At 43.8% G+C, this 27,355-nt stretch overlaps 1 protein-coding gene across 1 annotated transcript; it reads right to left on the reverse strand.

Moving 5' to 3' along the window:
- Positions 1-200: 200 nt before the first annotated feature.
- On the reverse strand, positions 201-25,620 carry uvssa (UV-stimulated scaffold protein A). The gene is made up of 13 exons (XM_046323765.1): positions 25,127-25,620; positions 24,693-25,023; positions 24,468-24,588; positions 23,934-24,317; positions 23,238-23,347; positions 20,533-20,661; positions 10,508-10,613; positions 5,840-6,038; positions 5,558-5,689; positions 5,058-5,241; positions 4,763-4,874; positions 1,469-1,658; positions 201-1,074 (listed from the first exon to the last, which is right to left on the reverse strand). Exons 1-13 carry the CDS (start codon positions 25,234-25,236, stop codon positions 981-983), a joined length of 2,202 nt encoding a protein of 733 aa, XP_046179721.1. The 5' UTR covers positions 25,237-25,620; the 3' UTR covers positions 201-980.
- Between the last annotated feature and the right edge of the window lie 1,735 nt (positions 25,621-27,355).

Below are 27,355 nucleotides of genomic sequence, written 5' to 3' on the forward strand. Positions count from 1 at the left end.
ACATTTTTATAAAGTAGATTTTCAGATGTTATGTAAACAATAATGCAAGCAAATTTGTCGGACATGCCCAAATAGAAACAAAGGCACAAATTGGGGCTCATCAAATAATATTTGAGCAGCTGGCACAGTGGACTGAATGAGGTAAACTTTTATCCCAGGAATATTAAATACATTTCAGTATTAAAGAACGACAGCTTATGTGCAAACAATTAGTTTAATGTGCTCCCAATGACTAGTAGACAGTACAGTTTTAATGCCTCCAACCAGACCTGCCCAAACCAAAACAGCCAACAACCGGGCCTGAAGATATCCCTCCTTGCAATCAACATTTACTAATCCAACACAAGCACATTCACTATCATCATACTACTACTACACAACAGAGAAAACATATACAAAAAAAAAGGGAAGATATTTTTGTCAGGTGAATATTAAATTATTCATATTGATTCGCAGGCTGTCTTTCTCTAACAGTCCAGAGAGGTCTGATGCAGGGCAGTTATTGGCAACCTATAGGGTTTTCTATAAGCCCTTACAGTGCTTTCAAACTCAGACACAGAACTGTATGGGAGACAAGAGCAACACTTGTTAAAAGCTGCCTGTCACAACAGTTAGGTTACCATTTCCAAATAATAGTATTGATACATTAAGCATTCAATGGTTGTGATAATTGTAAAAATAGTTCTGCCATTGAAAATCCCAAGGGGGGGGACTACATTAAGTGTAAATAGCTAACTGGTGACAAAGATTGGCACTACATTTTCCCTTATGATACACATAAATCAATAAATAACATTACTTGACAAATGATTTCCTAAACTTTTTTTTTTTTTACATAATAGAAAGCATAAATGTGACGCAATTCAACATGTTGTTACATGGATATGAGATGTGAATGTATTAGAAGTCTCCATTTAGAAGTAATTTCTACCAGTACAGTACATGAGGATTATAAATCCACTGGCCTCCTCAATTTCCTGTTAATTCAGTGCATAATTAAATTGGTTTGCAAACTTTGCGTGTTTCAATTTGTCCATTTTATTCATGACGTCTGTCACTCGCCTCATGGAGCTCCTGAAAAATAAAGTAGGAAAGGTTTAGAATTCCTGGTGTTTAAAAATGGTTACATCCTATCACGAACACCGGTTATCCTACAGTAAGTGTTAAGGTGAGGTTTGAATAATCATTAATCCTCTCAAATACACATTGGGAATTTGAAACTATACAGTAGTAAATAGACAAGTAAATAGTTACACATGGGACGTTTAAGCCAAGTGCAACAAGGTTACAGTATATATATTTAAATAATACATCTATTAAACACCCAACGTCTAGTGAGTGCAAGGTCATGTATACATTGTGTTGGGGTAATACTTCCTTTATGAGTGCAAGGTCATGTATCCATTGTGTTGGGGTAATACTTCCTTTAAGTTAAACACAAGAGACAGCCACTTGTTGCAGTACTTACGGGTTGAAAACCTTCTTCTCTAGTCTGGAGCGTGAAGTGTTAACACCCTTCTTCAGATCACTGAGGTTGGGGTACTTCTTCTTCTTGCCCTTCCCCTTGCCTTTCTTGCCCTTCCCAAAGGTTTTGGAGGACCCCAGGTCCTCCCCAGTGGCAAGCTCTATGTCCCTCATCAGCTCAGGGTCCCGCCAGTCTAAACAATCAAATAAACTTAGATTACCAGACCTAAATATGGCGTGTAGTCTATAGACATCCAATCACACATGGTAGACACTCAGATTCAGAGGGGTTGGATTAAATGCAGAAGACACATTTCAGTTGAATACATTCAGTTGTACAACTGACTAGGTATCCCCCTTTCCCCAATCACACACGGTAGACACTCCGACCTAAACATGGTGTGTATCAGCAGACATCCAATCACACACGGATGACCTAAACATGAACATCCATTTACTCCCAACACTTGGATGGACCAGAAGACGAGCATGTCCAAACATTCAAACACAGGACAAATTGAAAAGACAACCAAACACTGGATTATGGTTTTAAATAAAGGACAAAGTTAAAATGACTCTTACAGACAAAACAGTGTTGAAGACCTGATGAGGCTGTAAAAGACCGAGTCAGAGACATACTGCCAGCCCAGGGCCCAGACAAACAGTATGTGTTCCAAGGTCCTACAGGAGGATGTTGATGGTATGGAGGATTAATCATGGCTGTGATGGCCCGCTCCAAAGCTACGCCTGACCTTGATGGAATAGGTTAACTGCACCATCAACTCAGCCTCATAACGACAACAAACGAGAAAATAATTGAAAAAATGTTTGGTATTTTGGGTCCAGCGTTAGGGCTCTCCTCAATCACCCCTGAGAGCGACATGTGAGAGCCTGTAAAAAAGGGGCACCAATTTTAGTTACAAATTAATTTGGAATGGGGGGTGTTCGTCTCCCCTGGGGTGGCAGGCAGGGTCGGGTGGGGATGGTGAAAGCCCCCTATTACATGAGCCCTGTGATCCCTCTGTGGTTAAGTCCTGCCTTTTGTGTGCTTTCATTCCTATCCCCAGGATGAGAGAAGGAGAGAGAGAGAGCCCTTATTAAGTTAAGCTGTCTGAAGCCCCTGCAGCAGGGGCCTTTTCTCTGTCAACAGCCTCGCGTCCACTCCAGCTGTGTCCGTCCACCCACCACAGACACTCCATACACACACCACACAGGCAGCTGGGAGCTTGGACTGACACTCCACACAGACAGAGCCTCGGAAGCCTGGACTGACACTCCACACAGACAGAGCCTCGGAAGCCTGGACTGACACTCCACACAGACAGCTGGGAGCCTGGACTGACACTACACACAGACAGAGCCTCGGAAGCCTGGACTGACACTCCACACAGACAGCTGGGAGCATGGACTGACACTCCACACAGACAAAGCCTCGGAAGCCTGGACTGACACTCCACCCAGACAGAGCCTCGGGAGCCTGGACTGACACTCCACACAGACAGCTGGGAGCCTGGACTGACACTCCACACAGACAAAGCCTCGGAAGCCTGGACTGACACTCCACCCAGACAGAGCCTCGGGAGCCTGGACTGACACTCCACACAGACGGAGCTTCGGGAGCAGTCCAGTCCTGGCCTGTGCCTATTGACTCTGCTGTTATCCAAAAATAAACATACACTTGTTGAGACTGATTTTTGAACAATTTCTCTGATGTAAATGTAATTTCAGGGGAACAACCTAGGGGTTTTGGAGTGTGGAAAATAGCTGCTATAATAACTGTGTTGAAATAACTCCTCAATACAAGCCTGGAGTATCATTAATAAAATATTCTGTCTAACTTTATTACTAAATTCAGTTTTAGCCATCGTGAGCCAAATAGCAAATTAACTAATTGTCATGACTATAATTGGGAACTCTAATTAAAACCTACTTATACCTTAATGTGCCAAAGACTGATCATGAACCGTAACTGTTTCTCTCAGACATTGAAGACATGCAATTTTAACAGCGTTAACTTGATCATCTATCACAGCCTGACCAAACCTATTTTGAGAGTATGGAGAATGGTTTGACAATGGAGTTAATATTTAGGATAGAATTGGCATCGAAAGATAAAAGTGCTGCAATGTCTACAAGTCATGGTCTATCTCTCTTTCTGCCTGACAACAGTCAGAGACCCTGACATCGGTTAGTTCATATAGAATCTAAAATACAACCTATGAGTGTGTGGGGTCACACTAAGAAACTATGTGAGGGCGTTAAGAGTAAAAATCAATAGTGCCCTATGAGAGTGAGTGGAGTGACCAGGCAGGCAGAGAGGATTGATGGATCTCTGCAGGTCCTTATAGGGCTGGTGTGGGTGGCCTGGCGGGTGGCCTGGTGGGCCGGCATGCTGCTGTGCTGAGCCACTGTGGCCATAGAGCCAGAGACACACTGTGTGGCAGCGTCTGGATGAGTCTACAGCGCTGATGGAGTGGGGGATCAATAGTGTAGTTAGTTACAAAAGATGCTATTTCACAAGCCAGTGGCCAGCGGCCGCCCGAGTCAGCTGGCCCCGATACCTGTTTGTTAACAAGTGACTGCAGGCAGAGAAAGCACATCCGACGCCCCGCTGGCAGCAGCCAACAGACCCTTAATTGGCTTTTAGTGCGGCCTCCAGGATAGAGAAAGAGAGAGCCCAGAGCCAGAAACAGCAGTCCATTATCAGGGGTATTGATGACTGTGATTCCATCAGTTCATCTTTTCCTGAACTAAAAAGGCCCTCATCCCCGTGCTGTGGAAGAACCCCTGGCTCCCTGACTCTGGTGCCGTCTTGCTCCTGCCCTTTGTGTGATGGGATGGGAGTGATAAACAGTTCTGAGGGAGGCTGGGAGTGATGGATAGTTCTGAGGGAGACTGGGACTGATGGACATTTCTGAGGGAGGCTGGGACTGATGGACAGTTTTGAGGGAGCCTGGGAGTGATGGACAGTTTTGAGGGAGCCTGGGAGTGATGGATAGTTTTGAGGGAGCCTGGGACTGGGAGTGATGGAGAGTTCTGGGGGAGGAGTCAGAAGCAGGAAGTGTTTCCATTATCTCTCCTTCTTTACCACAGACTAGACCAGAGAGAGCTGCCACTGCACAGGGCATATATTGGTAAGACCTTTATGAAAGGGAACCTATCAACGCCATCAGATTTCCTTTAGAATATTACTTCCATTACTGTGTCTGCTGTGAGCTCGATAATTATACAAAGTTTTTTTTCAGTTGTAGTGTTTTGGAATTGAAGTGTCTAATATGAGCCCTCTTATGTCCCTCACCAGGCTGGTCCTCTCTACGTTTCCATTCCTCTTTCTCCAGCCGCACAGCGTCCTCAGGGTTGGTGGGTTTTCCCAGCTCGTCTCGTGGGATGATCGGCCCATGGAAAGGACACTATGGGAATCAGACATTCCTGGCCTCATCAACAACGATCCTCAACATGTCACTTTCACTCTAATTCTGCCTAACTGCAAAGCCTCACTTACTGGTCTCTAAACCGATTACCAGTAGAATATATACAAAAATAGAAATGACAATGACAGTTGTAATACTTTCACCAAAAACTTAAACGCTCACCTTGACTCGGTCCTGGCGTTCACAGAGGCCTCCGTTGGGCATGGGGGTTTTGCACCTGTGCTTGACGGGCTGGAAGCGGCCAGCGAACGTGATGTACCTGGACTTCATCTGGGCAGCCAGCTCCTTATTCTCCACCTCTTCCTCTACCTCGTTGGGAACCCAGAACTGGTGCTGGGAGCTATTCCTGGACACCAGGATAGAGGGAGGGGTGTGAAGAACTGTCCATGCTCTTTACTAATATCAATCTGTAGCAATGGTATAGCTATTAGCTGAGAATTTAGTCAGAAGTATTATGGGAGAGTCTCTTTTCAGAACTCATAACACTGTTTATCTCTAATAACAGCTTTACAGTGACTCTGAACATACAATAGTGCTCTCTAGTGGCCATATCAAAACCAATGAAAACTTAGTGAAAAGTTCAGCTCTGTGCAGTAGTTCCATTTCAATGTATACTCAATAAAACATGCTAGTCATGGAGGAAGTTGGGAGTCTGTATGTACTTGATGATTTTGCCTGCAGTGGGTTGCTCCTCTCCCCAGTAGTAGAGGTCCAAACCGAAGGGGATGACTGGAGCTTTGTCCCTGTCCTCACTAGTCTGGTATGTGGGGTCCACATGACCTTCTGCTGCAGAGCTAGAGAGATGGAAAACAGTAGTCACAAGTCGTTGAGGCTGTGGTTCTTCTCTTTGGTCGAGACAGACATATTTCCAAAGTAGCCATCCCAAATCCCAATTCATGTGGAATAAACATCCAGAGCTATGAAGTGAAGCAGGGAGGGGTCACCTGGTGCTAGGTGGCTGGGGTAGGAGGCGCTGCTTGAAGAGGCGGAGTGTGGCGGCTGCACAGGTGGGGTCCTGCTCCTCGTCAGTGGCTCTCTTCCTGGGTCTGGAGAGGGTGTGAGAGGCTCCTTTTGCAGGACACTTCACTGGAGGCTGCACCGGCTTCTTACAGGCCACAGAGGTAGAGGGGGACGGCTCTAAACCTGGAATGACCAGCAGAGTAGTGTGTCCATACGTTACATATTACATCAAGAACTTCCAAATACTTTTTATATGTACGGATTTATCAAGCACATTCTACTGCTTTAGTGCTGTGTGCTCACTGCTCAGCTCAGATAGATTGTTGTGGGACAGCTATTTATTTTCCTAGCCTCTTGGAAAACATACGACTCTCCTCTTAAACACACTGGCCCTCCGCTGAATGTCTAAATCTCCATCTGGCCCTGAAGCCTGGAGATGTTGCCCACCCTGCTGTAGGTAATGTTAACCCAGTTATGAAGTGAAGGCCAGGGCAGGGAGAGGTGGAGGAGATGCTCTACCGCTGTGCGTTACCTCCTGGGTGGGCAGAGAGGGGCTGTAGAGGGGCTCTATGAGGGTCAGACTGAGCTTAAAGCTAGAAGAGAGATCACAGCTCTGCTCTAAGCCGCACCTGCCCCAACCCCATACCAGGACAACTTAAACTTATTAAAACAAATAAATAAAACATGTTTAAAGAGCAGTTGTTACCTCGCAGAGGACAAAGTGGGAGTTACCTTACAGCTACGCATGTAAGCATCTAACCTCATCTTCATCTCCTCTCCTAGTAACAGACCAGATACATTAGAAAATCCTTTGGAAATGAATAAACATTATTAATGACACAAATGTATTTGTGAAAATAATACACATAAACAATTCCCGCCAACAAGAAAAAGGGGGAAAAGGACAATAAAAGAGAATGTAATGTTGGTCAGAGGCACAAGTCTTCTTCCTCATCAGAGCCCATTCACTGCATGACGTAGGCCTATCCCTGGGTTAATCCAAGAGTCCTCCATCGCTCTGACTTATGGCATCGTTCTGTGCAAAGACCCCATCTGAGGAATTGTGAAATACTACCAAATCCTTTATTTTTCTGTTCAAATTGACCAAAATGGTAGCTATTTGTCTGAAGCAATAAAGTTGCAGGTGTTAAAGAGATAAATCAATAATAGTACATAGAGAGGTCTAGCAGCAGGGAGACACGGCGCTGGGCTGCCAATGGTGGGTATATTGATTTTCCTGAGTTCAGCAGGCCTTGTAATTAAAATGTAAATTTGAGAAAGAGATAACGTCCTGACAGGACTGCTGGGATAAAGGGATAGATAAAAGAGCAGTGGAGAGAATGGAGAGAGAAAGAAAGGGAAAGGCCAAGCTCATCCCTCTCTCTTTGGATCAAAGCTTGGTTTCTAGAGGAAAATAAGAGTTGTTTTCTGAGAAACGGGTTGACGCATTTAATAGATTGGTCTGATAAGTTAAAATAAAAAAACAGTGCATATTCACAAATATGTTCTTTTTTTTCTAAAAAAGGAGGCTACCTTTTATTTATTTGTATTTTTTATTGTTGATTGCACCAAGGCTACAGATATGATTATTTTTGTCCTAAAACTGAATCTTGTATTTTGATTTGTTCCATTGGATTGGCTTCATGTGTACCAAATCCCTGAGGTATCTGAGAAAACATCTAAAGCAGCCAGGAGAAACATCTACAACGTGCCGTTAAAGTCCTCAAGCCAAAATCAATAGAGATCCAGTCAAAACACGGGTACTAAATACATCACATTTAGTACCACTAAAAACACTACTTTGCCAGATTCATTCTGGGACCAAATCATAATTATTTACCCACAGGAGGACTGCTTCCAATTTAATGAGGAAATATCCCTTATGTAAGTCACAAAGAATCTTGTGAGTGTGTATGTGTGTGAGAGAGATCACCTCAGCCTGGCTGTGGTAGGAAGCATGCTCTCTCCCTCCCCACTCCCTGTGGTCTAACCCCCCTACTGAGACTAGGGAGCATGCTCTCTCCCTCCCCACTCCCTGTGGTCTACCCCCCTACTGAGACTAGGGAGCATGCTCTCTCCCTCCCCACTCCCTGTGGTCTACCCCCCTACAGAGACTAGGGAGCATGCTCTCTCCCTTCCCACTCCCTGTGGTCTAACCCCCCTACTGAGACTAGGGAGCATGCTCTCTCCCTTCCCACTTCCTGTGGTCTAACCCCCTACAGGTCTAACCCCCTACAGAGACTAGGGAGCATTCTCTCTCCTTCCCACTCCCTGTGGTCTAACCCCCCTACAGAGACTAGGGAGCATGCTCTCTCCCCACTCCCTGTGGTCTACCCCCCTACAGAGACTAGGGAGGATTTTCACTCCCTCCCCACTCCCTGTGGTCTAACCCCCTACAGAGACTAGGGAGGATTTTCACTCCCTCCCCACTCCCTGTGGTCTAACCCCCTACAGAGACTAGGGAGCATTCTCTCTCCCTCCCCACTCCCTGTGGTCTACCCCCCTACAGAGACTAGGGAGCATTCTCTCTCCCTCCCCACTCCCTGTGGTCTACCCCCCTACAGAGACTAGGGAGCATTCTCTCTCCCTCCCCACTCCCTGTGGTCTACCCCCCCTACAGAGACTAGGGAGCATGCTCTCTCCCTCCCCACTCCCTGTGGTCTAACCCCCCTACAGAGACTAGGGAGCATGCTCTCTCCCTCCCCACTCCCTGTGGTCTACCCCCTACAGAGACTAGGGAGCATTCTCTCTCCCTTCCCACTCCCTGTGGTCTACCCCCCTACAGAGACTAGGGAGCATGCTCTCTCCCTTCCCACTCCCTGTGGTCTACCCCCCTACAGAGACTAGGGAGCATTCTCTCTCCCTTCCCACTCCCTGTGGTCTAACCCCCCTACAGAGACTAGGGAGCATTCTCTCTCCCTTCCCACTCCCTGTGGTCTACCCCCCTACTGAGACTAGGGAGCATTCTCTCTCCCTTCCCACTCCCTGTGGTCTAACCCCCCTACAGAGAGACTGAGGCTAGATGGATGTTGTAAATTACAGCACTGGGCTAATAGGAGCTCATTAACAGCATTGCATTGTTAATTTTCCATGGCTTCCACAGATCACTTCATAGATCACTCATCAAAGTAGCCTGCCCGGCCATGCTACAGACTTTGTAGGCTGGTTCCTATTCACTTTAAGAACATTAAATAAACCAATCAAGTCACTGGACAACACACAAGGAGGACGGTTTTAGGGATAATCAGATAACACATCTAATTTAAGTGACATGGTCAGTTTCGTTTGAAAATGTGATGACAAGGAATTAGGTGGAAAATGTAATGTGAACCTAAAACATTAATTTATTTTTATTTAACTAGGCAAGTCAGTTATTATCAGTTTCTTATTTACAATGGCAACCTAGGAACAGTGGGTTAACTGCCTTGTTCAGGGCAGAATGACAGATTTTTTACCTTGTCAGCTCGGGGATTCGATCTAGCAACATTCGGTTACTGGCCCAACGCTCCAACCACTTGGCTCCCTTAAGGCTGAATCTGAGCACACATTGTATATTGAAACAAGATGTCTTTGATCACATGTCCAGAAAGGATTTAATTTGAACTTCTTTAGCCAGCAGGTATAAAAGGAGAAATCTTCAGTTCAATCAACAACAAAGCGGTCAGCCCCGCCTCTGTTTTGGTAAACAGCTGAGGGATGGAGCTGGAAAAACGTAACCACTCAAATTCATAGACAGAGCTTCGGATGCGAGGACTGACCATCCTATAGAACAAAATGACAGTTTTAAACATGTTTTGAGGCTATACAGTGTTTGCATTGCTTACAAAAAAAGACAACAAGTTTATATTTTGGGTTCTGATGGAGTATGACAATTGAACTAAGCATGAGGCATTTTTAAGTTATATTCTTCAAGAATCAATTGGTGTATATCGCTAATTTGAAAGTTAAAAAATGGATGTAGTACGGTAATTGCAGATTTGTCAACTATTAGAGATTTTGTCAACTTTGTCAACTATTATGACGGTGTCAGTTGGACACAAGGCTGTTATAATCCACTTGCATTACAGACAACCTCTGATCTCTGTGCATGGCACGTTTTGTTACAACCTTGCAACCATGTATCAATATTGAGGCCATTAGCAATTACATAGACTGGGAAAATGAACTTCTGGCTATAGAACTGGAACAAACTGGTTTGCTGTCATTGATGGAAGACCTTTTATAAAACATTGGTCATAAATCATATAAGGGGATTTAGCACAGGTAAATGAGCAATTATGTTACTTACCATTGGTGAGCAGTTTGGATAATTGAGTCCAATGCTGAAGTACTTTTGAACATCTGAAGTTAAAACCAGTCTGGAACGTGCCTGAGGCCTAACCTATGACCTTTACCAACGCTGCACACGTTGGGCTTTAAACAATCACTCTACAAACAAACCAGCTTTTAGAGGCATTCTTTGGCACCTTCCTCATGTTTATCTGAACCAATCCAATCAATAGTATGTGATGTGTGTGTGGTGATATCCTGAGGCGAGGGCGAGAGCTTACTGGGATTACTCTTCATTATGCTCTTCTCAGATGCTGTTTGTATGGCTGTGACCCTGTTGTGTATGCACCTGCCCCTGGTCCTCTGCAGCTGAGCAAACTCACCGTACTCCTCCCGTAGATGGTCTGGAATGTGGGGTTCAAAACCCTCCTTCTCCGGAACCTCCTCGAAGTCATCATCGTCGTCATCGCTGCCCTCCGGCGCTTTCATCTAGTGGATGGGAAGAGGGTATCTTTGTAAGTACAGGGTCAGCTTAACATGGTTGACTGACTATGGAAAGGACCACTTCACCATTTGGGCTCACGAGTGGCGCAGAGGTCTAAGGCAATGCATCTAGTGCGTCACTACAGACACCTTGGTTCGAATCCAGGCTGTATCACAACCGGCCGTGATTGGGAGTCCCATAGGGCGGCATACAATTGGCCCAGCATCGCCCAGGTTTGGCCGGTGTAGGCCGTCATTGTAAATAAGAATTTGTTCTTAACTGACTTGCCTCGTTAAATAAAGGTTAAAAATAAAATAAACTACTAAATGGTAATGCATTAGCAATGTAGCTAGTTAGACATGTTATTATAAACTAACAATACATGAGGACTATCCTTACTTGCCGAAACATAAAACTAGGCCTCTTCCTAGGACCACAATAATCAAACAGCACCGTCCGTATTCTCCATGCCCCTACATCACTAGAAATAAACCGAGACACTCTTCTCTCCCAGTCTTCCTCAAGTCCCCTACCCCCTCTCCTCCCTGCTGTCTCTGTGTTTGTTTGCAGACAGGTTACAGAGGAATTAGGACCTCATCAGCAGTTCCCCGGTTGCTGATTATCACTCAAATGGTATCCCCCACGGGCCCTCAGGGTGTTCACAAGATTTACAGCGCCCCGAACGGCTAACTCGGCAGTAACGTGGGACGTCTTCACATTTTAATTCAAAGCCTTAATGGAATTTCCACTTGACCACATCCAATTTTTTTCTGCTTCCTTTTGACGAAGTGGTTTATTTGACCACTGTGCCATCTAATTGTCAGTGCGTATAACAGCACTTGTTTAGTTAATTTTGTCATTGAGGTTAAGGGAGACAGAGAGGGAGATTTACATAAGAGTTTCTCAAGGAGGCAATTTAGTTATTTTTCACCAGTAACTGTAATTGATACAATATGATTGACTAAGGTAGTGTTTTTCAAACAGACAACTTAAAAGTTTACAAATGATCTGAAAAGACAACATGTATTAGTTGTAAAAGGTATCTAAAGGCTGTTGTTAACCTTTAGATACATTTGCTCAACTACCCCCCCTTCCCCAGTTTACACATAAGCACCTCTCTGTTCTGGCCAATCCACTCACCTAATACCCAAATCTTAGCCTATCCTTTATTCCTGAAATAAGAGGAAATAAAACTGTTGGAAGCAATAGGCTGTCCAACAGATGGAGAGATAAGTGTACTGTGGCCCTGATTCACAGGTGTGGGAGAGGTGTCTGTGTGCGGAGCTGATAAGGAACCCGAGACAGGCTAGTCAGAGAGAGTCCGGGTCACCAAGCGATATGGAGGGCTCTCACCTCTGAGCCAGCCAGCTGTATTTCCTCAACACAATCGCTTTCGGGAGATCTACTCAACAAGAGCAGAGAGGACTAGGTGGTAACCACCGGCCTAGGTATTAGGCTTCCAGCCATAATCACTACCAAATAAACCCTCCAAGTCTGATTACTCAGGCTGTGCACTTGACTATTTATTACGTCCCACTTCTCAGACAACAGAGCATGAGTTGGATAAAACTAAACTGATGCTGGCCACCGTGTCCATGGCCCCTGTCTACCTGCCTGTCTGTTAGAAGATGCTGCTGAGAACAAAGAAGGTGGTGTGCATGGTTCAAGACAGGAGGGGAGGTGATGGTCTCCTCCTCTCCTCTGCCTGGAGCCTCTACCTGCACATGCTCATCTATCACCCAGCCTGTACGTTTTGCTATCACTCTAACACTAATCAAAAGAGAAAACTGTCACCGGCGCTGACCTGTGGAACCTCCCAATTACGCTCTTCAGGAATGACAGGGGCACTTAACTCCCCAGGAGAGTAAATGACCACCATCAATCATGGCGGAATAACAATGAGCTGCCTTGGCCGCAAATTATTTTTGGGGTATAGAATCCGAGCAGGGGAATTTATGAAAAGTGAAAAGCAACCCAAGGCTTTTTTCTCTCCTCCTCCTCCCCTCTCTAAGGGAGGCTGGTCTGTTCTGCTCTGCCTGGGGGATGAAGCGAAGCCAGCATCGCCGCTAAACAGAATTTATGCCTTTTAATTTACTCAAAAAGGTAGTTAACCATTCCCTGCGCTACAACGCATAACAGAATGCCATTTAAATATAGGGGTCATTTTCATAAAATATTACCCATAATTCTCATGTCCTTGGTTTGTCTAGGGCACGCCACGTATGAGCCACTGTTTCATGCACGTCTTTCCATTTATTCAGCTTAATTGCTTTCATGATTACCTTTATGTCAAGTAGTACAGGTAGATCAAAGCTTGCTTTTTATTTCTCTTATTGCCCCTCATTTTATTTTTCATTACCGCATGTGAGCGGTGTTGAATATGGCAGATTAGGGTCTAAACTGTCTTTGGATGAGGTCTAAATTACTCCCTGTTATCGCTTTCAACAGGGAGACGAGCCACAGTGGCACAGTAATGTACATGTTGCTCAGAGAGGAGCCACAGTAATGTACCTGCTGCTCAGAGAGCAGCCACAGTAATGTACCTGCTGCTCAGAGAGGAGCCACAGTAATGTACATGCTGCTCAGAGAGGAGCCACAGTAATGTAAATGCTGCTCAGAGAGGAGCCAAAGTAATGTACATGCTGCTCAGAGAGGAGCCAAAGTAATGTACATGCTGCTCAGAGAGGAGCCAAAGTAATGTACATGTTGCTCAGAGAGGAGCCACAGTAATGTACCTGCTGCTCAGAGAGGAGCCACAGTAATGTACCTGCTGCTCAGAGAGCAGCCACAGTAATGTACCTGCTGCTCAGAGAGCAGCCACGGTAATGTACCTGCTGCTCAGAGAGCAGCCACGGTAATGTACCTGCTGCTCAGAGAGCAGCCACGGTAATGTACCTGCTGCTCAGAGAGCAGCCACAGTAATGTACCTGCTGCTCAGAGGAGCCACTGTAATGTACCTGCTGCTCAGAGAGCAGCCACAGTAATGTACCTGCTGCTCAGAGAGGAGCCACAGTAATGTACCTGCTGCTCAGAGAGGAGCCACAGTAATGTACATGCTGCTCAGAGAGGAGCCACAGTAATGTACCTGCTGCTCAGAGAGGAGCCACAGTAATGTACATGTTGCTCAGAGAGGAGCCACAGTAATGTACATGTTGCTCAGAGAGGAGCCACAGTAATGTACCTGCTGCTCAGAGAGGAGCCACAGTAATGTACATGCTGCTCAGAGAGGAGCCACAGTAATGTACATGCTGCTCAGAGAGGAGCCAAAGTAATGTACCTGCTGCTCAGAGAGGAGCCAAAGTAATGTACATGTTGCTCAGAGAGGAGCCACAGTAATGTACATGCTGCTCAGAGAGGAGCCACAGTAATGTACATGTTGCTCAGAGAGGAGCCACAGTAATGTACATGCTGCTCAGAGAGGAGCCAAAGTAATGTACATGCTGCTCAGAGAGGAGCCACAGTAATGTACATGCTGCTCAGAGAGGAGCCACAGTAATGTACATGCTGCTCAGAGAGGCCAACTAGATGGTGGTGAATAAGTGGCTCATCCTTCGCCCTGCACTTAATAAAACAGGCACCTGCACTTATGAGACACGAAGACCAATTTAATTGTCCCACAATATTACAACAATATCAGATTAAATAGTAATTAACTCATAATTATTGATATTCGAGAGAGAGAGAAAGAAAGAAAGCAAAAGAGCAGTATGATACTTGAAGAAATGAAGGATATTTTTCTCTATTTCATAGAATATAATAATGGTTTCTAATATAATAATGGTTTTGGTAACACTTTAGTTTGTGTTGCGTTGTGGATTGCACTCTCTCCCTTTCCCTGTTTGGGGGGCAGAATCTGCTAAGTTAGAAGAGAGTTGTTAAAGCGATCATTTCTATGGTAAACAGTAGGTTGGGGGATTTGGCTATCTAGTACCTTACCATTGTGGTAACACTTGACACTCGTTATAACACGGTCATAACCATGTCATAATATGCCATAACAGCTAACAACTTCTCATAATATGTTCATGACACATATTGAAACCTGTTGACATATATTGCGTTATTTTATGGCTGGTTATGACACCTACGGAAGAGTGTAAAAACCAGAGTGTGTGTAAAAAAAAACATGACAGTGTCATGAAGTGTATTATCTACAAGTTATTTAAAATATGACAACAAAGGATTTAAGAAACACACTTTCAAACAAAAGGAAACTTCTTGACAGGAAAAAAACTCATTTGAATAAATGTGGGTTTGACACTTATGTAGGTGTCATAACTAGCCATAATATGCAATATATGTCACAAAAGGTGTAAATATATGGGTCATGACCGTGGTAATACCATATTACAGGTTATGACAAGTTATCTCAGCTGTTATGACATGGTTATGACCGTGTTATAATGTGTCATGACACAGTGTCAAGTGTTACCACAATGGTAAGGTACGAGATAGCCAAATCCCCAAACTTAATGTTTACCATAGAAATGGTCGCTTCAACAACTCTATTCTAATTTAGCGGATTCCACCCTCAAACTCAGGGAAAAAGAGACAAAGTGCAATCCACAACGCAACACAAACGTTCTACATTACTCCAGGCCCAGGTACAGTCTTTCATTCCCAGTAGCTAGCAATTGTGGAAAAGGAGATTGCTATTTTGTTTATACCAGTTGTCTTCTTTAATCCAAAGCAGTTATTTCTCCGTTGATAGATTAAAACCCCATGGAATAATATTACCAGCCCACTAGAAATTCCTGGTCGACAGACATTCTTTTAGTTTTAATTCTGCAGTGATAAAATCAGGACTGCAATCTTGAGATGACAGCGTTGTAACTCTTATAAAGGGGTGTGCATGGGGAGGAGAAACATTTTGCTGACACAAGCCTATCTAAAACATGGGCTCTATCCCTTATCCCCACCGTAGCATTTAAAAACAGACATTTTTCCTATCCTGTACAACGTATAAAGAAAATCAAATTTTCTCTCTCTTACAAAATACTCCAGGACAGTTCCAGGATATTTATTTGAATTTTAAGTTAACTATACGGATATCTTCCCCATGAATGGTCTACATAGCAAATACAGCAGCTTTAGGCTACATCTGCGGTGTTATTTGTTACTATTTATTCCTTTGTATTTCAGAGACAATAATTGTATGTCATTCAATCAGGAAAATGTGTGTTCTTTTTTCATTAAAAATACATCTAATTATACACATTTCCCTAATTAGACTAATTAAAATTCTGCAAAGGTGTCCATGATACATTTTAGAGACAGAAGCAGGCGCAATAAATAAGAATAGGATCCATTCCTTCCCAGTTCTACTTGGCGTGCCATTCCTTCCCAGTTCTACTTGGCGTGCCATTCCTTCCCAGTGCTACTTGGCGTGCCATTCCTTCCCAGTGCTACTTGGGGTGCCATTCCTTCCCAGTGCGACTTAGCGTATCATTCCTTCCCAGTGCTACTTGGCGTGCCATTCCTTCCCAGTGCTACTTGGCGTATCATTCCTTCCCAGTTCTACTTGGCGTGCCATTCCTTCCCAGTGCGACTTAGCGTATCATTCCCTCCCAGTGCTACTTGGGGTGCCATTCCTTCCCAGTGCTACTTGGCGTGCCATTCCTTCCCAGTGCTACTTGGCGTGCCATTACTTCCCAGTGCTACTTGGGGTGCCATTCCTTGCCAGTGCGACTTAGCGTATCATTCCTTCCCAGTGCGACTTAGCGTATCATTCCTTCCCAGTTCTAATTGGCGTATCATTCCTTCCCAGTGCTACTTGGCGTGCCATCCTTCCCAGTGCTATTTGCAGTGTCATTCCTTCCCAGTACTACTTGGCTTTGAAACATCCAGGGTGAACTATGGATTGGCCATGTCCAAACCTCTGTCCCTTCCCCCAGTGAAAGGTGTAGGTGAGGTTCTGGTTATATATCCACCACTTACTGGGAAAAACACCCTTCAGGGGGCTAAAGTGCTCCCTGTGCCCTCCAATATATATTCTATGGTCTAATTAATTGTGTAAGCAATCTCAATGACTTTGTGCCCTGGGAAGATCCCGCTCCAGTGTACTCCTTAAGTCTGTTATCCTTTAAAAAAATATCTTAGGAGGCAACGTCAGACAACTCAACTCAACTTCATTTGTCTTTTGGCAAGTTTGATGGCTATGCATTTAAAAACCCATTCAATCTTATAAACCAAAAATGTTATGTACTCAGCTGTGATGGTCCTTCGTTCATCTGCTATTTATATGCTAATATCCACTCTCACTGGAAGGTAATTATTACAGCAAACCAATAACTCAGGTGTATGGGCTGCTGGAGCAAGGCGTCTGGGCCAGGGGAATGCCCGGCCAGGGGAATGGAATTAAGCGCTGCGAGTCGGTCGGTCGGAGGACACACTCAAGAATGCTGGAGGTGAAAAACTCTTTTAAGTTGTCCTCCATTGTCTCTGCAGACAATGTAATGCCCCTCACTGCCAGGCTGTCCCTTGTGGCTGTAAGACAGCATTCAGTCTCAGAAACACACAAGTCCACAGACAGACAGACACCATCTCCTCAGCATACAGGAGTATATTACATTATGCATTACTGTGGAGGGAGAATGTGTTCTGTGAAGATTGTAAAGGCTTTAATGCAAGAATCATTTAAATGCATTTACTTTCTTTACATAAGAAAATGTAGCCTAACGCAAAATGTGCTTTGGTCTTGGAAAGCATTTCCAGTCACATAGTGATTGATGTTAATGAGTATTTCCACCATGCATATATAGCCTAGCTACTATTCGATTGGTTCTGTGGTCAAGAGCCATGTCCAAATACTGTGTGGTACTTTGTAGCAGCATTTGATAAAAAGAGTTTCTGTCATAAAGTAATGAAGTGAGAAAAGGCCTATTGGGTAAATAAGATTCAATGGGAGGGAGAGGATCTGACATGAAGACAAACAGAAGGGGGACTGAGGGATGCTTTGGGGAGGTGGAGATAGGTACCAGCCAATAGTAATGGTCCATATTCCAGACCTACTACCGGACTGGGTATCTGGGGGATACACTAATGAGGGCCCCTTAGGGGCCTCCCCTGGGACCTCATCCTGGAGGGGATCGCCAGGTCACCTGACAGATGAAGTTATATATGTCTACATCCTCCAAACGACACTGTCAGCTTCCCCAATGTCTTTATCCTGAAGTCTGGAACAGGCAGAGTGGGCCAACCAGCGACGTGACACGGGCGCAATCATAGGATGATGAGACTATTACTTAGCCCATCTGATGAATATATTTGAACTATGTCTAGATAAATGCATGCTGAAAGTGGTTCACATTAAATAGGCCCAGTCTCTGAACATCATAAAGATAATGACATTCGGGGATATAACAACAGTTATCCTGCTTACTGATCTCAAATGAGTGATCATGTGCTTGACTGAACCCTGTACAGATCAGTGGTCAGTGTGGATCAGGAGTCCAGAGGGTGAAGACAGACTAGGCCTGCCAAGCCTCTACGTTAGCTCCCAGACAGAGTGTGGAGTGGTGCTAACATTAATACCAGTCAGTCTGTAGATATTGTACACACGGCCTGATCAGGTGAGGATGAAGCACAGAACAGGCAGGGGGAAAGACTCTCTCTGTTTATCTCCAGTTTCCCAATGTGAAAAACAGAGAGACATCAATTACTGCTCTTCCTCCTGGTCCTGATAAGATGCCTTATCTGGGTAAACAACGCAATATTCATCCCATGCTGCATGTTCAATGTGTGGGGAGGGGGTTGAAAAGGTGCCTGCTTTACAAATACTCCCTTCTTTACCATAAACCTCAGTGACCAATAATTAAAGGTGCTTAAATGAGATCCAGCCAGCTGCAGAGTGCTGGTGTCAGACACATCCACCTCTTCCATTTATCAAATGGGTGCCACTGCCAGCAGACAGAGAGAGAGAGAGGATGGGTACTGACTGCTAGAGAAAGAGGGATACTGCTGGAGGAAGATGTATACTGCAGTACAGCAGGCACTCAGTCTGGATGTGGGTTAAGGTTTGGCCCTTTCATTTACAATAGGACTAGGACGGAGAAGTGGGTCCTACATGGAGTATGGATTGCTCAATCAAATATCAAATTGATGTCAAGAGTACATTTGAATTAAAACAGTTTTCATGGATCCGTTTAAAGCAAGCATACTTTGCTTTCTGTTGTACTCACTGAAGCCTGATAGAGAATTAATGCAACATAGAATTAAAACGTAACATAAATGATCCAAATCCATGATTGGATCTCAAATGTTTCTGTGAATGTTATGCAACTGTGAGGAGGTACAATGTAGTGTAGTCCTGCAGGCCGAAGGCATACAAATATACTAACTACAAGGCTATTAAGGGTTGAGTTGTTTTGGTAATTACTTTGTTCCTTGACTTCACGTCTATGTTTTTATGTCAGTGGAGTGAGAAGCAGCTAAACTACCATCTTTACCTTTTTGGATTTCTCAATTTTACTCCCAATCAGCACGGGTTTATTGAGTCGAAAAAGCAATCACATCCTTGTCAGAGCCCCGATAAAGCGAATACAGTAATGAAATGCTTTTAAGGGTAAAAAGGAAAAACTAATTATGATAAAGGACTTTAAGTTGTTGCTTTATCACACGGCATTGGAAATGTTGTCTGACAGTGATAAACCTTTACAGGTAGCAGTATGGCGCTCTGTCACTGTCACTTCCCCGCGTTCCCTCAAACGCAACGCTCTCTTGCTCTCCCTGCCCAGTTAAAAAGGGACATCAGGTGTCATAATGATGAGTCTCATAACTGCTAGGTATGCGTAGTATTCCACAGAGGGGGAGAAATGGTTCTGTCTATTAATACCTGAAGCCCTGCCTCTCCATTCTTTCTCGCTGTGCTAATCTCAGCCTGATGCGTTTCATTTCAACACCGCTATCATACCTCGCACAAATGTCCAGCTATTCATTTTTTAAATACAACTACTGTGGTTCTTCCATTTCCAGGCCCTGAAACAATTTAAAATAAAAGACATTACAGAAGTGCTGAACATGGAATTAGATTTGAGGGACTTTTGCCTTCAGGTATTAATGGTATTGAGGCCATGGACAACATGTCAATGATGCCGCTCACTTTTTCCAATGAGAAAATCAATAACAATAACATGTGGGATTTCACAGTTTTCAGAGAAGATCTGAACATAAATATGTAAAAGTGAAGAGGATAAATATGTCTGTATTAAAAACACAGCAATTGATGCATACTGCATTAGTGAAATCTATTTACTTGTATTTAAAAAAGGATTTTACCTATGGATAATACAGACCACACACAGATATCTGCACACTGACGTTTGTTAAATGATCCTCAATACCGTACTGATAGTTGTCAAACCCTCGAGCCAGGCCGTTAACCCACTGTTCCCCGGGAGCCGAGACGTGGGTGGCGATTAAGCCACCTCTCTGATTCAGAGGGGTTGGGTTAAATGCAGAAGACACATTTCAGTTGAAGGCATTCAGTTGTACAACTGACTAGGTATCCCCCTTTCCCTACTCATATGGGGCGGCAGGTAGTCTAGTGGTTAGAGCGTTGCAAGATCGAATCCCCGAGCTGACAGGGTAATTTTTTTGTCATTCTGCCCCTGAACAAGCCAGTTAACTCACTGTTCCTAGGCTGTCATTGAATATAGGAATTTGTTCTTTACTGACTTGCTTAGTTAAATAAAATAAAAGTATGGCAAGTGGTAAACCTCTTCCTCTCCGTGGGTAATACGTTGTGAAATAGTGCCCTCTGCTGGTAAAAATATATACTTGCAACCAGGCTGAGAAGTCACATGAACAACTGGACAATAAAAAGGAGGAATGCATGCAAAGAAAAATATGATCTGGATTTCTTGCAAATTATTATATTTCTCGACACCTGCCCTTCTTGCTAAATAATGTTTTCATTGTACTCACCACTCTGCGATGCCTGGCCTTGTAGTCAATGTGCAAGTCTTCATGTTTCTGCAGAGCTCTCTCCAGCGACGACTTCAAGTCTATGGCACGTCGGAGGAGCGGTTCTGGCACACCCGCTTTGGTGAAAACCTTGGGAGATAGTAATCAACTTTTTGCCTGTCCTGGACCATGTATACAGGTCCTAAATAGTATCAACATTACTATCAAGCAGACCTGGAGCCTGTCCTGCAACATGTACACAGGTCCTAAATAGCCATGTTATTACCTGGTACTCCCTGTATATAGCCATGTTATTACCTGGTACTCCCTGTATATAGCCATGTTACTACCTGGTACTCCCTGTATATAGCCATGTTACTACCTGGTACTCCCTGTATATAGCCATGTTACTACCTGGTACTTCTTGTATATAGCCATGTTACTACCTGGTACTCCCTGTATATAGCCATGTTACTACCTGGTACTCCCTGTATATAGCCACGTTACTACCTGGTACTCCCTGTATATAGCCACGTTACTACCTGGTACTCCCTGTATATAGCCACGTTACTACCTGGTACTCCCTGTATATAGCCACGTTACTACCTGGCACTCCTTGTATATAGCCATGTTACTACCTGGTACTCCCCGTATATAGCCATGTTACTACCTGGTACTCCCTGTATATAGCCATGTTACTCCCTGGTACTCCCTGTATATAGCCATGTTACTACCTGGTACTCCCTGTATATAGCCATGTTACTACCTGGTACTCCCTGTATATAGCCATGTTACTACCTGTATATAGCCATGTTACTACCTGGTACTCCCTGTATATAGCCATGTTACTACCTGGTACTCCCTGTATATAGCCATGTTACTACCTGGTACTCCTTGTATATAGCCATGTTACTACCTGGTACTCCTTGTATATAGCCATGTTACTACCTGGTACTCCTTGTATATAGCCATGTTACTACCTAGTACACCCTGTATATAGCCATGTTACTACCTGATACTCCCTGTATATAGCCATGTTACTACCTGGTACTCCTTGTATATAGCCATGTTACTACCTGGTACTTCTTGTATATAGCCATGTTACTACCTGGTACTTCTTGTATATAGCCATGTTACTACCTGGTACTCCCTGTATATAGCCATGTTACTACCTGGTACTCCCTGTATATAGCCACGTTACTACCTGGTACTCCCTGTATATAGCCACGTTACTACCTGGTACTCCCTGTATATAGCCACGTTACTACCTGGTACTTCCTGTATATAGCCACGTTACTACCTGGTACTCCCTGTATATAGCCACGTTACTACCTGGCACTCCTTGTATATAGCCACGTTACTACCTGGCACTCCTTGTATATAGCCATGTTACTACCTGGCACTCCCTGTATATAGCCATGTTACTACCTGGCACTCCCTGTATATAGCCATGTTACTACCTGGCACTCCCTGTATATAGCCATGTTACTACCTGGTACTCCCTGTATATAGCCATGTTACTACCTGGTACTTCCTGTATATAGCCACGTTACTACCTGGCACTCCTTGTATATAGCCATGTTACTACCTGGCACTCCCTGTATATAGCCATGTTACTACCTGGCACTCCCTGTATATAGCCATGTTACTACCTGGTACTCCCTGTATATAGCCATGTTACTACCTGGTACTTCCTGTATATAGCCATGTTACTACCTGGTACTTCCTGTATATAGCCACGTTAGTACCTGGTACTCCCTGTATATAGCCATGTTACTACCTGGTACTCCCTGTATATAGCCATGTTACTACCTGGTACTCCCTGTATATAGCCACGTTACTACCTGGTACTCCCTGTATATAGCCACGTTACTACCTGGTACTCCCTGTATATAGCCATGTTACTACCTGGTACTTCCTGTATATAGCCACGTTACTACCTGGTACTCCCTGTATATAGCCATGTTACTACCTGGCACTCCTTGTATATAGCCATGCTACTACCTGGTACTCCCTGTATATAGCCATGTTACTACCTGGCACTCCTTGTATATAGCCATGCTACTACCTGGTACTCCCTGTATATAGCCATGTTACTACCTGGCACTCCTTGTATATAGCCATGCTACTACCTGGTACTCCCTGTATATAGCCATGTTAGTTTTACTCTGTATTGTTATTCACTGGGTATTTATTCCTCGTTTGACTATGATTATTTTTTTCGCCCCTTTTTTACCCAATTTCGTGATAGTCTTGTCCCATCGCTGCAACTCCCGTACGGACTCAGGAGAGACGAAGGTCGAAAACCATGCATCTTCCGAAACACGACCCTGCCAATCCGCAATGTTTCTTGACACACTGCTCACTTAACCCGGAAGCCAGCCGCACCAATGTGTCGGAGGAAACACCGTACACCTGGCGACTGTGTCAGCGTGCATGTGCCCGGCCCGCAACAAGGAGCCGCTAGACCGCGATAGGACAAGGATATCCCGGGGTAGCCAAACCCTCCCCTAACCTGGATGACGCTGGGCCAAATGTGCGCCACCTCATGGGTCTCCTAGTCGCGGCCGGCTGAGAAACTGCCTGGGATCGAATCCGGATTCTTAAGTAAGCATTTCACTGTTAGTCTACACCTGTTGTTTACTAAGCATATGACAAATACAATTTGATTTGAATGATGGGCACAGGCAACTGTTTTTGAAAATCAGTTGAATTTGAAGCCCTACCTGAACCCAGTACTGGACGACAGGCAGGTGTTTCGTGCTGAGCAGTTTGTGCAGGTCCTTCATGGTGTTCACCACTGCTTCATTTTCCTCTGTCTCCTTTAGCTTTAAATCTGTGGGGATTGAGGAAAACTACTGAAAGGTTACCTTCCTTCCCTGTCTGGCACATTTAAAAAAACAGCACTTCTTATTCAGCGTGGTCTTTTGGAAGTGTTGATTATAATAACTCTTTCGAGAATTATGTTAAAGGTTACGTGGGTTCCTATAGGTCTAACTGTCCTGTGTGAGTGACTACTCACCTGTGGAGAGGTTAAAGGTTACGTGGGTTCCTATAGGTCTAACTGTCCTGTGTGAGTGACTACTCACCTGTGGAGAGGTTAAAGGTTACGTGGGTTCCTATAGATGTAACTGTCCTGTGTGAGTGACTACTCACCTGTGGAGAGGTTAAAGGTTATGTGGGTTCCTATAGGTCTAACTGTCCTGTGTGAGTGACTAATCACGTGTAGAGGTTAAAGGTTACGTGGGTTCCTATAGATGTAACTGTCCTGTGTGAGTGACTACTCACCTGTGAAGAGGTTAAAGGTTACGTGGGTTCCTATAGATGTAACTGTCCTGTGTGAGTGACTAATCACCTGTGGAGAGGTTAAAGGTTACGTGGGTTCCTATAGATGTAACTGTCCGGTGTGAGTGACTACTCACCTGTGGAGAGGTTCAGGTCCAGGCTGTATTTGTGAGATATGAGTCCTGTGTTGCGTATGAATGCATCTTCTACCAGAACATCCTCTATATTGCTGTCTTCATCACTAGGATCCTCTTCCTCCTTCTCCTCATTGGTTTTCGTTGCTGTACTTGTCTCTGGATTCTTGGGTTCCCTCTGGAGCTCCAGGTCTTTACTACAACAGGGCTGTTCTTCTAGGTCACTGGAGGTACTAGCCTTCTCATTAGGCACAGAAGAGACAGAAACGGTTGAATTATTGGCTGGAGTTGAGGTATCTAGGTCACTGAGGTCAAACTCTGCAGGCAGAAGCAACTTTATGCAGTTGTTTATCTCTGTAAGACACTCTTCAATCTCTTCTGAGGCATCTGAGAAGAAGCAACAACAACACATAGAAAAGTTATACATTAACTACACTCAATGCATGAAAACCCTGAACCTGGTGTATAAAGGAAGTGATACAATATAATTATTATAATGATAATAAAAACAATAGTAATAATATGTACGGTGTGCACCTTCCATTTCCTTGGTGGCCTTTTCAACTTTGTCTTTATAAATCCTCTCCAGTCTTTTCTGTCTCTCCTCCTCTCGTTTCCTCTCAGCTAGTGTTCTGGCCTGAACATCATGAAAGTCCACCTGAAAGGAACACAAACAAACAAGATTATTGCCAAACAGCACTTAATTTACTTGTTTTACTGTGACCTTTAAAATGATATAATACAGGTAATCATCCTTCTTACCTTTTTAACCTGCTTGAGAAAGTGGTAGCCCAAGGCCAGTTTCTTATAGGCTTCTCCATAAGTGGCCTGCCATTCTTGCACAGTTTTGATGGCAATGGTCTTCAGCTTTCGGGCCACCTCTTTGGGTGGTGGAAGAGGCTCATCTGAGTCCGTCTCCACTGTCAGGTCCAGAAACTCCTGGAAGTTATCCACCAGCAGGACCCTGAAGTGGTGTGAGCGGGTGAAGAGTTCACTGACCATCTGGAAGGCTGACAGGCGGATCTCGGCATGCTCCTGGGCCAGCTGCGTCATGGTCAGGTGGTAGAAGTGTTCAATGTAGTCGTTGGAAACTCTGTTAAGAGGAGCAGTTGTGTTTGACAGAATTAAAATTGTACTCATTTTTATGTAAAGCTGAAGCAGAATAAGTAAATTAGCTATAGGAAAGAACGTCCTACTTGCATATCTTTTTCACTTCCTTCAGTTTATTTGGATTTAGTTGTGGTTCCCCAGATGTGGTCAACTCTTCCACGAGCTCTGACAACTTATCTCGTTGTGCGTGGTCCATCCTTTTATCGGTTGTATGCAAATTAGCACAAATGTAAAAAGCAATGTAGCTAACAAAGCCAACGGTGACACTCCTGTGTATACTTAAATTAAAGTGGTAGTTAATGGCATTTAAAGAGACTAGACAAAACTAACTAGCTATATGCTAGCTGGCAAATACGTAGACAAAGACTACTTCACGAGCGAGACACATACTAACTCCAGTACAGTACGTCATAGATTTCCTTTCAAAATATTTTATGACGAATTCACGACAGTCGTATATAATCATAATTCATAATTGTGAGCTTATGAAAGACATTGCTGGCTGCTACAGTATCTGGTCTCCGAGCTACTGTAGCAAAGCCTGTAGCAAAGACAGCTAGCTAGCTCCCCCTGAATGCCTGTCATGCTGAGCATGCGTCGCCCAGCCCTAGCCAATCAGCTGCTTCAAACAAAACACAGTGACTTCCGGTCAGGAATTTTCTGCGCCTTCAGTAGGACACAATATCCCGAGAGGATCCCTATGATAGATGCTTCAGGTTGTTTTAGCGTTCATAGCTATTGTTATCAACTGTACTGCAGGACTGGAACGTAATGGAACGTGGAGCAAAAACATTGTTATCAGATTAGATGCTTTTGAAAGACTAGATCATTACTTCGAGGATTACTTTTAAATTCAGAGAGGATGTTGGCGAAAAACAATCGTTGAAACTTCTTTGTTTTCTCAATTACATTCAAATCAGCATTGAAAAAGGCCGAAAATTTAAGTTTGTTCCACCTGAGCGAGTCTGACCACAAGTCATTGACCACTATGATGACACACCAAATGTATTTGATGGATCTCGGGAAAAGAGCAGCAATAGGCTTTTGTAGGCTACAGTCCTAGCTAGGTCTTCCAATGTTGCGACTTCTGTCGGCTTCCAAAGACGATCAAATTTGAAAAAACGCTTGGAGGTAAGGATGACAGCAGTGGTGTAGTCTTCGGCGATACGGATATCACAAATGATTAGTGGTGTGAAAAGTACTCAATTGTCATACTTGAGTAAAAGTAAAGATACCGTAATAGAAAATGACTCAAGTAAAAGTGCACCCAGTAAAATACTACTTTTGTAAAAGTCTAAAAGTATTTGGTTTTTATCAAAGGTAAAAGTATAAATAATTTAAACTTCCTTATATTAAACAAGCCAGATGGCACAATTTCTTGTTTTTATTTTATTTACGGATAGCCAGGGGCACATTCCAACATAATTTACAAACAAAGCATTTGTGTTTAGTGAGTTCGCCAGATCAGTAGGGATGACCAGGGATGTTCTCTTGATAAGTGTGTGAATTGGACCATTTTCCTGTCAAAATATAACGAGTACTTTTGGGTGTCAGGGAAATGTATGGAGTGGAAAGTACATTGTTTTCTTTAGGAATGTAGTGAAGTAAAAGTTTCCAAAAATATAAATAGTAAAATACAGATATCCTCCTAAACTACTTAAGTAGTATTTTAAAGTATTTTTAAGTACATTACACCGCTGCTTGTTATTGATATCTACTGCGAATTTATACGAATCACACTGCAGCTCTCTCATTTAGCAATTTGCGCCTTACAGATTGTGGTTGTTGTGGATGGCTGTTCACAAATCTAAATGTGTATTTGAACCCACAAATGGTTCATTTCAAGAAGTTTAAGCTGTCTATCAATCTTTTTTTTTAAAGCCCTCTTCATCAGCTGAATAGTGTGGACCCAAGCCTATTGAATAAATGTGGGGCTTTTTTGCTCAATCTAATTGATGCTGATAAAAAAAATGGACACATGCTCAAACTTGCACACTTTTGATTTACTTAAAGGGGCAATCTGTAGTTGCTACATCCATATTTGGACGTATACATTATATATATATATATCCATTGATTCTTGAAGAATGTAACTTATGAATGCCTCATGAGTTGAGTTCACTGTCACACTCCCAGAACTCAAAATATAAGCATGTACACTATACAGTGTAACAAACACTGTATAGCCTCATAACATGGTTAAAATGATCATGCTGATATCATGGATGGTGGAGCTTCTTTATGTACTTATTGTTCCTAGAAACATCATCCTCTCCCAGGTCTTCGTTGGGTTCCTCCTGCCCAGGTTTAGACAG

The sequence above is a fragment of the Oncorhynchus gorbuscha genome, linkage group LG23 (genome assembly GCF_021184085.1).
Source record: "Oncorhynchus gorbuscha isolate QuinsamMale2020 ecotype Even-year linkage group LG23, OgorEven_v1.0, whole genome shotgun sequence".
NCBI classification, from domain to species: domain Eukaryota; kingdom Metazoa; phylum Chordata; class Actinopteri; order Salmoniformes; family Salmonidae; genus Oncorhynchus; species Oncorhynchus gorbuscha.